The sequence below is a fragment of the Photinus pyralis genome, unplaced genomic scaffold (genome assembly GCF_008802855.1).
Source record: "Photinus pyralis isolate 1611_PpyrPB1 unplaced genomic scaffold, Ppyr1.3 Ppyr1.4_LG6, whole genome shotgun sequence".
In the NCBI taxonomy this organism is placed as follows: Eukaryota; Metazoa; Arthropoda; class Insecta; order Coleoptera; family Lampyridae; genus Photinus; species Photinus pyralis.
The window spans coordinates 2,935,579-2,950,491 of NW_022170663.1; the positions used below are offsets into that span (position 1 = coordinate 2,935,579).

Below are 14,913 nucleotides of genomic sequence, written 5' to 3' on the forward strand. Positions count from 1 at the left end.
AGTACAACAAAAGATCAAAGAAAAACGGGCAGGGTTCAAGGTATGGCTCCAAAGTTACAACGTAAATGATTACCGTCAGTACAAGACCCTGGAAACAATGGCGAAACGCTCAGTGGCGACGTCGAAAGCTGCCCACTAGGTATAGCCATATCTATGAGGAAATAGACACGCCTGAAGGAGCGAACAAACTTTATTGCCTTGCAAGCGCTCACCACCGCGCAACGCAAAATATTGGTCAAGTAGGTACTATACGTCAAAGATTCTAACCATTCGAGTGGATTCTTGACGCTCGCCATTGATCGATCAGAAGAATTAGTCCGAACCAGTGCGGATTCGTTTAAGGCTGTGGAACCACTGATGCAATTCACGCCGCCAGGTTGTTGCTAGAAAAACAGCGGGAAAAAAACGAGCCCATCCACACGGCGTTTCTGCGTCTAGAAAAAGCATTTGACAGAGTAACCCATGACCTCATATGGCATGCATTCCGATCTCAAGGTGTCCCAGAAGAGTATGTCCAATGGGTCAAACTACTTCACAAAAAAATTCGCAATCAACGTTGGCGTACACCAAGGCTCCGCCCTTTCGCTGCTTCTTTTCATCCTGGTTATGACTGCCGCATCTATGGTCGCGTCTAACGTGTCCCAAAGCACCATAGGCAAACACAGTTAATGTATTTCTCCACAGAAGGATCCACGAGGTCTTTGCTATGTATTTGAAGGTAGTGTTCAACGTACGTTATTGAACTTGCCCGATGCTAGATAAAGATTGGAATAGTACGTTGAACACTAATTTCAAAGGCTTTGTGGATCTTTTGCGAACATATACATTGCCGTTTCCCTATGGTGCGTTCTACCAGGGCCACACTGTATATGCTGATGACGTCTACCTCGCCTGTGAAGACCGCGCGGAACTGCAACAACAATCCCAGCAGTGGAAGACGCAAATATACCTGAGTTTGGGGCTCAACATGGCAAACACCGTTTCTATGGAGTGTGGGTCGCAGACCAATTGAACTATCTCCATTGATAGGATAGCCTGAAGAAGGTCAACAAATTTAAATACCTCGGCTCCACTATCAGCAGTGACGGTGACATCTCCTATGACGTTCAAGCTTGAATCAACATTGTAGTCACAAGCGTCTTATGTGATCGGCGAATGAAAGTGCAATTTAAGACGACAGTCTACAACCCTTGGTTTACTGATCCGAGTGCTGGCCTGCATTCAGGGGCGCCGGAAGAAAATGCGCTAGGGAGGGGCCCTTACATTTTTGGAATAGAAAATGTTACCTAACTATTTTTTAATTAGTCACTCAATAGGATACGCAACTAAATCATATATCCAATAAAAACCACATGGTGTAATAGTGTAATAGGTAAAACAAGAACAAAAGTAACAAGTTACAGTAGTTTACTGAAAAAAAAAATGAAATTAATAGCACTATATTATAAAATTTGCTGTGGTTAGCACAGATACCACTCGCACACCGGCGCATGCGCGTTGTACCTTCTTTTAGGTCCAAAAATATGTGTACCAAATTTGGTTCCAATCGGTTCAGCCGTTTAGCCGTTAATGAGAGTTTAACACACTTGCGCATGCGCTATTCTCCCCGAAAGCTTTTCAGCTCTTCCTTTTATATCTAAGAATATGTGTACCAAATTTGGTTACAATAACAGTACACTACAGACAGACCGACATCATCAAAATGTTGTTGGATTCGGAATCCTGGTGCTTCAAAACGTGTATTTCCGAAAAAAAGTAGGGGGGGGGTCATTTTTTACCCCAATGCAATACCTCTCTTACTAACGTGCAGGTGATAAAAATTACAGTGCGTAAGGCAAATTCGAGGGCAAATTGTAACATTAAACTGTGTCTGCATAATTTTTCTACTCAAAACTATAACAAATCACCAACCATAATGTTATTGATTACAATGTTGGATGTAGAGTAGGGTAAAACAATGTAATCGGAAGAATAAAAAATCCTCTTACGTGATGGTTTTGTCCGCCTGTGCGCCTGTTCATCGTCTAACTCAAGAACGAAAAGACACAGCGATCTCAAATGTTCACCAATCGATTTCTACGAGTTCAAGAATCGGTGCTATTGAATATGAGCCGGATGAAAAGTCTGGTTTCCCAATACGAGCTGAGTAACAAAAAATTCCCCTACTGAATCGTATGCGATTCTTCGTATATTCATCACTTTATGTGCATCTATTCCATAACAAGTTAAAAACGTGGTCACTCGCGACCAACGAAAGCGCATTTTCCCCGCACAAAATCAGTAATAGCTCGGGGTCGGGAAGGAAGTGACTAATCCAAAAGTCTTTTGTCGTTCTGGCCTCGAGGCTGTGCTACACTGTATAAGAAAGAAACCACAACGAAAAAGCTTAAAGTGGAGGACTAGTAATGGTAAAGACGGACAAAGTGCGGACAATAGCGTTCGTTTTCCTTTTGAAAAATGCGCTAAAAACCGCCGAACCGAAATATGTAAGTGACATGACAATATTGTCATTGATGTTTTTCCAAAACAAAACGCCACCTTGCGGTCTTCGGTTAATTTAATCTCTATAGTCTATACAATATAGCAACTTTATGGACATTGAGGTAACTCAATAAGGTTATAAAAGGTTTACCTACTTTTGCTTTGTCACCGAACAGCGATGGGACAAAGAAAGGTGGCTGTGTTCTGGTTTTATTGTGAGCTTTCAACATTTTCTAAAAGGGATTAAGTGATTTCTCAAATCCCAGGGAGGGGCCCGGGCCCCCCCTTGCCCTTTAGTAGCGGCGCCCATGCCTGCATTGACAAAGTATGAGCGCGCACTTCACTCGATTGAAATGCGCATGCTTCGATGGAGTTTGGGCCTGACATAAGGAACACCGAGATCCGTAGACGCTTGGGAGTGGCGCCAATTGATGAGAAGATATGTGAGGCGGGACTTCGATGATACGGCCACGTTATACGCAGTGACACAACGATGCGCCTCAAAACACCTGGTCAACGCCTGCGCATAGAATAAGAAAACAATGGATGGGCCAGCTTGGCGAGGATATGAGGGCAGTTGGCAACGCACCCGAAGATGCAATGAACCGGAACAGATGGAGACGGCTATGTAGAAGAGCGGACCCTGCAATTGTGAGGAAATAACGCCAAGAAGAAGAACAAGAATTCCTATAACAAATTGCCAGAGCGATAGGTTTTTTACTTATTTATCTGTGTCTGTGTTCTGCGCCTACATATTGAAAACAATTTATTGATTTTGAGGAAGTATTTTTCAACAACATATATTGCATCTAAAAAACCAAAACAATATGTATGAATGTTATTAAGAAACACGTTTGTGTGGGGCCGGGACACTTCGCCGAATGCCCACAACGCCGACACGATTTTTTGATGGCTCATATAGCCAACTAGGGACACTTCGCCGACGGACACTGCGCCGACCGTGCCCAGGTGCCAGAGGTGAGGGAAGGACATCATCAAGTAGTTTTTATTCACTACCCGATTTTTACCCTATACCAGACAGCAAAAAATATCAGATTTGTTGTATTGCAATTAGTACTAGATCAACACCCAAGAAAACTGCACCACACTGACCTACCTCAGATGATTGTCATTAGCAAGTCGATTCATACCCTATAACCTTTATCAATGTTTATCAATGTCTCAATCCTGCTGCAGAGAAAAAAATTATGCACTCACCTAAATCCAAATCGTCTTTTCTAGGTCTTTGCGAGTATGGCGTCGCGCGATAAATAGTATCTAAGGCTTTTTCTTTGACTTGACTGATAGTATCACAATCTAAAACTTTAACAGGAACATTATCAGTGTTCGGATCTAAACCTCCAACAAATACAGCTTGTTGAGAAATGGAAACATACACCGTCTAGAACAACAACAGTAAATCACCCAGCACTTCGCAAGAGCTTACATACCATTGGCTTAAAATCTATTGATTGTCTAATGAGTTTTTCTTCGCTAAGAGAATACCGTGCCTCCGAAGTAATCGCGTCCACCGGACCTTTATCTACTTGCTGCTTAACGGCCCTAAATAGTAAAAATAGGGGATCCCCCGCACATTCGCGCAAAAATTTGTATAACAGAAACGTAAACCATGCACTAAGCATCTTCTCGGCAACGCTTTCCGTACGTCTCAAAAGCAGTTTTGGATGGCTTTTTCCCTCCATACATTTCTCGATTAATTCGGCCAGCAAAGTTTTCAGTATATCTGTACAGTACTCCATTTTGCTTTGCAGCGTCACCATTATTAACGAAGCTACATTTACCCTATAAAAATGGAGATTAATTAAAAAGTAGGCATTTCCTTGAAAAGCGTACCTATCTCGCATAGAAAAATATCTATTACTCTCCAACGTTCTTATGAATAGAAGTAGAAACGTCTTATTCATAATCAACTGTCCAAAAAGGCGGAGTCCCTTTTCTTTCCGAAGAAGCTCGGGTCTCTCCCATTGCAAAACAGCATGATCTTCCATGTTGGGGAACAGTATTTTCATTGCGTAAGTTCGATAGTCCAAGAACGGAATCCCACCAGACGTTAAATCGCCAGTCAAATCGGTCATTTCAGTTTGTAGCTCAGCAAAGGCCTCCTTACATTCGGCGGCCACGCGTAATTCTAAGATATCCATTTGTTCTTGCATATTTTTTAAAACGCGATTATTTTCGGTCGACTTGCGGCGATAAAGAATGAGGAACGCTACAGATACCAACACTATGACGACAGCAATAGCGCCGACAATTATCAACGTCGGCTTCGAGATAGACCCGTTTAGTCCCTGTGGTGAGGAATAAGACAAGCTGCCGATTGTGAAATTCAAAGAGCCCCCTACAATCACGACCACTTTGGGCAGAGCTTCTCCGGTTTCTTGACCTAGCATGTCGACAGCAGGCGGTTGAGTTTCTGGTGGCCGACAAGTCAATTGCTGGCGCGACAAAGAAGTTACATTGCAGTAACTATTGCCGATTTTTACCACCACGTCAGACTCCTGGCATGCGCGATCGATATTTTGGCCGTTGATGTTCAGATAATCCGATTTGTAATATTTAACTTCTTTTTCGAATGGCTCAAAATCGGGATTTGGATACAGAAGAAAGTGGGGGAATCCACTTTTCATGGTCAAATTGAGAACGCCGGAGACGTTGTCCATTTTAAAGCCGTACTCCAGCTTCAACGGATTGTCCGAGTCTAATTTCGATTCGTCCGCCTCTATTTTCGGACTGTCGCATATCATGCTGGTATTACTCTGTACAACGCATTGCTGCAAGGGAAGGATTTAGGAATTTGCGTTGGGATTTTTTCCAAACTTACGCTAAAGAACATTTTTTGCTCGTAGTAGACATACATTTGGGGATTTTGAATGTATGCCAAATTTTTCCCGGATACTGTGATGCGAATACCACCAGCGGGTATTCCCTTAGGTACCTTAATCTGGCTTGCCACGCCGGACTCTGCGGATTCTATGACTGGATCTTCCACATAATGAAACAGCTCTTTTTCGAAATAGCGATCACCTTTATCAAATTTCATACGAAGCTTTCCGGCAATTGGTTCTTCCGAAGCACTTGTCATGCACAGTGCTTGTTTTTGATCAGTCCTAAAAATTAATGCATTAAACTATCGGCGAAATGTGAATGACCAATAACATACGACAGTATTTTGCAGGGAAGATCATTGATGAAAGCTTGAATGTTGCTTCCAGCGTTCATGTACTCTCCGGTTATTTTTAGCATGGTGCCTCCGGAGCGCGGCCCATACTTTGGTGAGATTCCAGTTATAACAGGGTCTACAAATCTATAATGCAATTTGGATTCACCTCTGTAATCTTCTACTCTAACAACTACAGGACCATGGCGAGGTTCGCTAGTGCCTGGCCCGTCGACCTAATTCGAAGCTTCACTTATTTACAATAACTACAAATTTGAAATACATTACCTTACAAACAATCTCTTTGGTCTCGAGATAGAGTTGCTCATACGGTTGGCAATTGATACCGGCGATACTAACGCCGGTATAAATATCTTGAAAAGTCTTTCCTAAATTAATGCCTTGTATGGTAATATTGGTGCCGCCTTCCCATGGTCCTAATTCGGGACTAAACGAAGTTACCTCGGGATTGGGACAAGTCTGACTTCGATTCAACCACACCGCCGAACCACGGCCACACTGCTCTTTCACCTCGCAACTGTCCGAACTTTGACACCATCCGCACTTGTATTTTTCATCTAAAGCTAAGCACATTCCGCAGTTGTCCGCCATGTCTCCGCAACGGTAAATAACAACTGGAATAAAAAGGATATTTGTAATTTAACAACCTGGAACTTGTGGACAGTAGTGGCGCCTCACTCGAATGGTATGGAAAAAGGTAGCAACAAAGCACATATCTACACAGAATCGAAAGTGTGATCTGTCTGCTGTTTTGGAGTATTACGACTTTGGGTCTAATCAAAAAGAGCGTTTCTTATACAGGGTGATAATAAGATCGAATGCTCCCCAAAGAGTAACTTTGGACCAAGGTGCGCTCGGTTCAACTCATTTATTTTCTGCTAAAGATTCGCTACCGCGGGAAAAATTTATATTGAGCGAGTTTTGGGGGCGACTGTTTTTGCTCTAGTCAATTTTCTGGAAGATTCTCGAACAACCACATTGAGCCGCTGCGACGTGATCCACATAGAGAACATTCTACTTTAATTTGAGTATCAGGCCGTACTTAAAATTGAGGAAAATGTTAATTTATACTTTTGGATTTTTGCACAGCTTCCAAATACCTTTCGTTCAATGTGAAAAATAAATGAATATCAATTAACTTGCTTAGTTTATGTTTTAGTAGTTCCCTTTCTGCGTTCTGTTTATTGCTCACCATTTCCTACCTCGTTCAGGTCAAGCACGTTTTGGTCCGCCCGATAGTATATTGGTCCTTGAATATAATGCTTCTGGTGGCGCCACCGCTTATGAGCAGAATTAAAGTTATTCCAGAAAACTGAGGAAACTGAATAATTTTTGGAAGATCTTCAAATTTCCAATAAATTTTGAGCAAGTTTAACAGCTTTTGGAAGACACCGATTTTCATTCTTAGGATATTTTATAAGTCAAAGCTGAACACTTACCATGGATGTTATCTGGATTATCAAGTGGTTTAGAGCCGCCCCAAATGACTGCAAACGTGGCTGTCGTATTGGGTAACTTAGAAGTGTAAATAAAGTCCATAGGATCACAATAAATCGTATCGCCTAGTAACTGAGCGTTGACGCTGGTAACGCGGCCTTCGATATTAAATTGACACACAAATCTCGTTTGCACTATAAATTGGCCGATGATATGAACTTTGACTTTAATTGACTGTTTCAATCCGGAAGCCACTAGTATTTCGGGCGAGCGCCCTACGGTAGCATTTATCGTGGGGCAGAACGCCGGTCCCGATCTGTAACTCGGTCCTACTCGCTGAAAAATCAAAACGATAACACATTGATTTGAGAGCTGCAGCTTACGTTAACGCCGGTAACGAGAATGTCGTTTCGACAGTTTTCAGCGGTGTCGTGCGTACAACGATGGCCATCGACACACCAGTCGCAAGGAAAGGAGGAAGATACGCATAGAGTGCACGAGCTGTATGTGTTACAATCAAAGAATGTAAAATTGGTTGCGACAAAATCTGGACCAGAGGTCATTCGGACAGACAATTTCGCTGTAAAGTGATCTGCAAAAAACCAATCAACAACGGAAACATTTCATATCCCAATCAACTCACGTTGTCCAACTGGAATTGCAGGAAGTAGATCCGTACGCGGAGTGGTACAATTCACTCCATAGTTTTTCCTGGTGGCATTTGTGATGAGAGTACGATCTAAAGCTGTAAACGCACAAAGGAACTGACCGGATAAGCTCGGTAAGTTATCTATCACGAGATCCAGCTGAAACAAAATCATAATCATCAATGCTAGTACACGTTTGTGATCAAGAAAGTAAAACAAAGAAACCTTTGCTTAAGGTTCTCTTCTTATTAAAAGCTAAAAGTTTCTACCGTCCAAACAGCCACCGAACATTTGTCATCTTATTCATCAAGCCTATTGTGTTTGTGGTCTAATTCTGTGTTATAACCCTTATGCTTATCAGCAAGGTGTTCCGAAGCTGTCAGCGTTTGTGTGTAAGTTAAGTGCGCGTAGCATCGCAAACCTTGTACGACCAAATTATTTGGATTATTAAGAAAAAAAAAGTCATTTTAAGATTTCTTATTTTAATTGTCGTCGCCTGAGTGCGGGGTAATATTTTCCAAACATGGTTTGTAAGTTTTTCACTCAAGGATTCAGTAATTTTTCCTTGGTGTTTCGGAATAAATGTTTGCCATTGTCAATCAATTAACCGTGTGTTTATTCGAATCGACGAATCCATTGTGCAACCCATACAGGACAAAAGTATAACCGAAATCCGCATAATGAGACGTAAATAACGGACATCCTGTATAATATAATATGATATACTTAGAGCAGACCTCTTCAGAATCAGGCTGCGTATTCTAATTCTAAATTGCATTACTTTTACAACTTAGGAAGTTAAAAATTCCACTGAAAGGTGATACAGAACGCTAAAACTTGTCAACATTCCGCAAACCGAAAGCATTGCATTAAAGAACAACAATTCATTATTCTGATGAGCGCATTTCTTAGATCAGTTAGGATAAGTCTGGGAGGTACTCAATTGGAAACTTAATGCTTTGGTGTCAATGGACGATGAGAAGCAAGCCAATGAAATTTAACCAAAACTGCAAAGAATATAGCTAAACTATGATCAAAAAATGGATCCAAAAACTCCACCCAATCAATGGAACTTTACGACACGAGCTACATTTTTTTGTTCTTTGAAGTAGATGAAACAATAAGTTGCCACAGATGAGGAAGCAGCCATAGAAAGTGATACTCAGTCTAAAAACACAAAATTAATTATAGTCTATAAAAGGAAAGGAAAACTAACAGATAAACCTTCAAAATCGCCCATAGAGAGTTTAGGCTATTAGAAAATAAAACAACAGAGGACCTCAGAGAGCGTATCTTGGTCACACTTTGTTGTGGAAGGTAATGGAAAGAATGTGGTAAAAAATGGAAGTCGCAGGACACAACAAAGAAAGAAAGAAAAATAAAAGAATCAAAACATTATAACCGCGAAAACATTCCCTCAAAAAAACGCGAAAGAACGAAAAAGTGACGAATACGAAAGACCCCAGAAGAAGGACACGTTAACGTTCCTATAGAACTAGTGGTACGCAGGCCCGTGCGGTGAAAGCTCGCCTCTCTGGGAATCACTGGAGCCATGAAAACCACGCCAACTTTGGCAACGGGGGCTCTTCTGGCACTAGAGCCACTTATCTGTGGAGGTAGGTATAAGCTTGGAAGGCTTTCATACGGCTAAACGATTGGGATGAGTGGAATGGTCGAAACACCCTTGGACACGGATGGATTTGGGAGGAAATCCTCAGATCCGATCCCTTCCTCGCAGGAAGAGATGTGATCGGGACTGTCTTACTAAGACTGAAGATTTATAAGGTCACTCTCCCGGGCAGAGATAGGTGGCTAAACTCTGATTGCAAGCGAACTCTAGATAGATTACGTGAGTCTATTAGGGGATCTGGCTGCCAGCGCACTGCGAAATATGGAGCAACAAAAGGGCGGACGAGCTGGCTCGAGAAGGCAGTGGTGGGGTCTTCGTCGGGCCCCAACCTACCCTAGCAATTGCTCCCTCCGTTGTCAGGGCAAGGATCAAAGATTGGTTGGCCAATCAATTCCGGACTCAAACAGTCCAAGACCTTTTTTACAGGGCCCCTTGACTAATCTATACCTTCTAAGCTTGGCTAGAAGCCAGATTAGGAAGACCACCGGTGTCCTTACGGGGCACTGGATGATCAACTATCACCTGCGTAACATTAGGTTTGTGGTCTGTCACTGTGTCGCCTTGATCAGAGCCACACAGACTCCTTGGCGACAACTATCTGGAACCGGGGAGAATGAAGCAACTTAGGGTCCTATACCTATCCTATATTGAGAGAAACGGGCTCTGAACCTAGTTGCGAAAGAAAGGGGGTAGGCACAATGGTTCTTTGATGTGCCTCCCCTGTGAATAGATAGATAGATAGAACAGTGGTACGCAAGCAGAAAGAAAATAAGGATCACAGGCTAAACAAAATGGTAATGGGGGCTCCAATAACGACATTTGCAGAAAGAGACGAAAAGGGAAGAAGGTAATTGCTGTGCCCTAAAGTCTAAACCATAAACAGATTTTTTGAGATAGCTCAGGAGTGTTTTCGGGGATATTTAATATTGCACATACGCGGATATGAAAATGCGATTATCTTTTACAAAGTCTGTGGTTACATTTACAAGCGGACGACCACCCTCGTGCGTCGTTAGCTCCAATTAATTAAAATAAAGAACCAGCCGAAGTGGTAAAAGACAACAAACGCCGTTGATCGCTGTTTACGTTTTCTTTTGTAACATTTCAAGCTACAATAGAATGATAAATGCGGAGATGACAAATTACAATAAAACTCGTACACAAATCCGCTTAGCACAAATTACTTCCCACCACAATTGAGTGACGGTTTTCACTCAAAACTGCCACACGGGTCGCATAGGTATTTATTTCGTCAAAATGTGTAAATAGATAGCGTAATATTTTTAACAAGGTAAAATGGCGTGTACTTAAGTGCTTATTGATTCTTCTCAAACAGCAAAACAGCTCGCTAAAAAATTCAACAGAATTACTGTAGCTTCTGCAATGGGGCACGTTCCTGCCTACCTACTTTTTCCATTTTATTAATGACACTTGAGATCTCCCTCTTATTTTGTGATTATGTGCACTATGAAAATGTAACCCAAAAAATAAATTAAAACAATTCTCTCTAGTTCGTAAAATAAATAGTTTTGTCGTTTTTCGTTAAAAAGTTTTCCAGTTAGCAAAACCTAATTTAATAAAATTACTTTTTTGTTATTCAGTGCTGTCTGGTAAAAGTTACATTAACGGTTTATTTTAAGCAGACTAGCATCAGTCTTTGTCATATCATATATGCCTTTAACTTCTTTTCTCTGGAGCATTGAATTTTTAACGTTTATATATCATTCATTTGTCTTATTTTCGTGTTTAAACAAGTATGTCCTCCTCAATTTTTAACATAAAGAGATAAACCGTCTTGCAAACAACCCCTGGGACTTTGAGACCGCTAAACAAGCGCGAACTATGATGGGATACAAGATAATGACAATAACTTAGAGAAACAAACTGCGGCCGAGGTAAAAACTTGTAATTTCATTTCGGTATCGTTCACCAACCCACTATTGATTTACAACCAATCGCAGAGAAGTCTTTCACATATCCTTCAACGAAATTCACCAGAAATTCTTTGAGATTCTTAATTCTTCAGGGAGTGAGATAATTGTTAAAAATTAATTAATAATTAGCAAGAACTTCTGGTATAGCTCAGGGGCGTTTTCTGGGTGTGTTGATCTAGCAGGCACGGCTTGGCAGGCCCGTAGCCAGAATGAAGTAGCAGGGGTGGCCGGTATTTATCTAGGTGGGGCTTAAGAAGTTTTTGATAAAGACTTCTCCCCTAATTTTTGTAAAGGCACCATTAACTGTAATTTCCAGTCGCACGGCTGAGCGCCACCTGGGCACCCCCTGGCTACGCGCCTGCAGCTTGGTCCTATAGAAATTTCTGATTATATAGGATACCTACTATGGGATCTCATGCAATCACTGAAAAACCTATGGAAAATTCGCTCTTAGATGACCCAGAATTTCTAAAAAGTTGCGAGCAATCTTAGACAGTTCTGAAAGACTTGAGAGGATCTAGTAGCGTAACCAATTCTAATTCAGAAAATGGTGTTGCATATTTGCTTTGATCCAACACATATGTGAGTGGGATCGCCAATGCCTACAGAATTTTCGGAAGTTTTATAATGATTTCTATGGATTCTGCTATAAAATAAAGTTTTGCATTATGCACGACGATAAAGGGAAACTAGCCATCTTGTAAAAGCTAATTCACTCGATGGTTAAATCATCCTTTTATCGTCCTGTATAATAAATTATTATGTTTGACATATGTGCATGTGTATGTCTATAAGAAATAAAAATGCAAGTGGAATTTTTGAACAGGAGCATGGATTGGTTAGGTCATATTATAGTATTGACACTGACAATAGTGAAAGAATGCTCTCTGTCATACAAGTAGCCAATGGTACTCTACCTTAAACGTTATAGAAAAATAAATCATCATAAAATATACTAACTACATTAATATCAACTTCAAATTCTTACTGGAATTCTTTTGAAATTTACTGGAATTCAAGGGAATTAGATGGAAGTCAATGGAATTTTTCGAAATTCAATGGAATTTATTTTGCAGTTTTGGGCATCCAAGACTCCGCCACACTACTCAATCGACCTTAAATGGATTGGTAGCGGGCTGAGGGGGTACCACTGAATGGCCACCACGGTCTCGGGGACTCTACCTGACAAAGTCAATGTAGATAAATTGAATTTGTCTTGGTTTTTTAACCATACTTATTATTGTCCATAATGTAGTTCGTTCTCCAAATGGGGGCGATCCCATTCGCTGTACCGTCAACGTTTAAGGAATTTTTGAGTGTCTGGCTGTTTTTCTAACAAAAGCCATCTCAAAGAAAATACTGCTACGAAATTTCTCAGTTACAATCTTTTCGTATTAAATTTCCTGATTGCTAGACTACCATGTGAATTCCTATGGATTAAAGAACACAATTTCCAAACGTTGAAGTAGAAGTTATTAAAAAAAACTGTAGAGGAAATGTTGGTCTGCATATACAAAATAAAGAGGTTTCATTATACAAGCTGTTATTCAAACCCAAAAATAAACGAGCCTTACGACCATAAAATTACGATCTCGTATCGGCCTTAATAATCCGAAATGTCCAGAGAAATAGCTTATCCTTGGTATCGACATATAAAATTAACCTGGCGCCCGAACTATAAAGACTAGCAACATTTAATTAAAATTTCAACATTGTAGAAAATATTATGGCAGCGCAAAATTAGTAGAACATAGAGTTGTCGAGTGACTTTCCTGATAAGATTAGTGTCATTTATTCTTGTCTTGCGTTCATGATATCGAGCAAAACAACCAAATTTGCACATTAAAGCTTCAAAGTATTTTATAGTACTTTAGCATGCAGCCTTTTTGCTCAGAGTATCGATTCGCCGTAGAATGAAAGGCGGCGGTAGAATGGCGGAATTTCGCATTGAATTTCTAGTAATTATAAAATTACCGTTCCCTAAATAACGGAAAACTATTAAATTTCCCACTTAATGCATGAACTTTCAGATCCTTGAAAGTTTAAATGATATTCTCCTACTACACCGCATCTTGAGTACAACATGAATTTGTAAATAAGCTAAATGTGTCCTTTGAGAAACAACCCCAACTTATCTTTCTTCAAATTTCTTTTCGTTATATATGCCGAGGTTGTTAAAAATTAAAGTAACGTCTGCTTACAGTTCGCGCCGTTGTTCTCTGCAGTTGGTTTGGTGTCACTGTTGTTATTGTAGTGCATCTCCCGCTTTTATAGCTGATCCAGTATAAGGGGTCCTCAGCGGCATCCTGGCAATCAGATCTCAAACTGCACCTATAAATATAAATTAAAGTTACAACGTTTCATTCTCGATTTAATTACGAAAGCAAACAGCGCTGGCGATGAAAGGGTGTAGCGTAAATACTTACTTGTTTTCCAATGAACACCACCCACAATAAGGGTCTTTTGCTCCAAGACATTCCCAGCATGTTTTATAAACACTGCATTCCTGCACCTTTACTTTGGATACCTGAAACAAAGACGCCACGTTTTAATTTGAATAACAAAATAACATTTATTTTGAATTTGACGAAAGGTTAGAGAGCATAACCGAGTGCTAGAGAGATATTTTCGTATTCCTTGTAACTTTTGGGAAATAATGAAATTTATACATTTCGATTTGTTTACAGAGAATTCTTCAAGCACTCTTCACGTCATTTCAATTGTTTAACAAATACGGTTTAAGTCGAAATTTAAACGTTCGAGTTTGAATGGAGACCAAGACAAACGACCGAAGAGTGATCATTTACAAAAGGCGCATTTCCATATTAATATTTCCAAAAAGAAAATTACCTTTCTCCAACGTGAAGTGCTTGTCCTTTTTGTTAAAAGCATTCTACCGTTAAAAATGACTAAAATATGCAAACAGACAGACAGAAGAAGACGATTATGTACAATAAGTTTACAGAAAACGAGGTCGCCATTAGAGTTCTGGATACCACGAGGGATACCACCTAGATTCTGCATTACTGGATTATGATAGGAGGATGGATAGGCCTTAAATTTATTTATTTATTTATGAACATAACAGGTTACCCCAATAACAATGTATAAAGAATACAGAGTGGCCCAACGAGAAGTATACAGAGGGCTTTTAGGGTATTAAATTTAGAAATTTTGAAAAATCCTCGAACACGTCAATTTTGTATTCGAGGGGGACAACTTTTGGAATACAAATCACGAACCCAAGTCTTCACCCCTCTACGTAGGGAGCTTAACCCCTACAATTTTAAATAGAATCCTATGGCACATTATTTGAAAGCCAATTTAATCGTGATTACTAATCTGCTTTGCTTTTTAAATTCTATTGATTCGTTTCGGAGATAATTCGCATTTGAAATGGTTTTTTCTAAACCAAAACAAATGCGATCTAAGTTACCTTGTATTAAAATTTTATTTTGAAGCTTCAATTTGTTTGTTAAACTTAGGTGAACCTGTCAGTTCTAGGAAACGAATCAATAGAATTTAAAAAGCACTGCAGATTAGTAATCACGATTAAATTGGCTTTCAAATAATGTGCCATTTGCC

General features: G+C 40.2%; 1 protein-coding gene across 1 annotated transcript in view; it reads right to left on the minus strand.

The window, feature by feature from the left end:
• Positions 1-14,913, minus strand: part of LOC116173477 (plexin-A4) — a 50,519-nt gene that overhangs the window by 3,758 nt on the left and 31,848 nt on the right. The window contains exons 4-14 of the mRNA XM_031490973.1: positions 13,755-13,855; positions 13,530-13,659; positions 7,761-7,923; positions 7,501-7,709; positions 7,120-7,453; positions 5,948-6,294; positions 5,663-5,895; positions 5,324-5,609; positions 4,336-5,273; positions 3,933-4,284; positions 3,700-3,883 (exon numbers count right to left, since the gene is read on the minus strand). Of these exons, the coding sequence (XP_031346833.1) occupies positions 3,700-3,883; positions 3,933-4,284; positions 4,336-5,273; positions 5,324-5,609; positions 5,663-5,895; positions 5,948-6,294; positions 7,120-7,453; positions 7,501-7,709; positions 7,761-7,923; positions 13,530-13,659; positions 13,755-13,855 (3,277 nt within the window). The remainder of the gene's footprint in view (positions 1-3,699; positions 3,884-3,932; positions 4,285-4,335; positions 5,274-5,323; positions 5,610-5,662; positions 5,896-5,947; positions 6,295-7,119; positions 7,454-7,500; positions 7,710-7,760; positions 7,924-13,529; positions 13,660-13,754; positions 13,856-14,913) is intronic.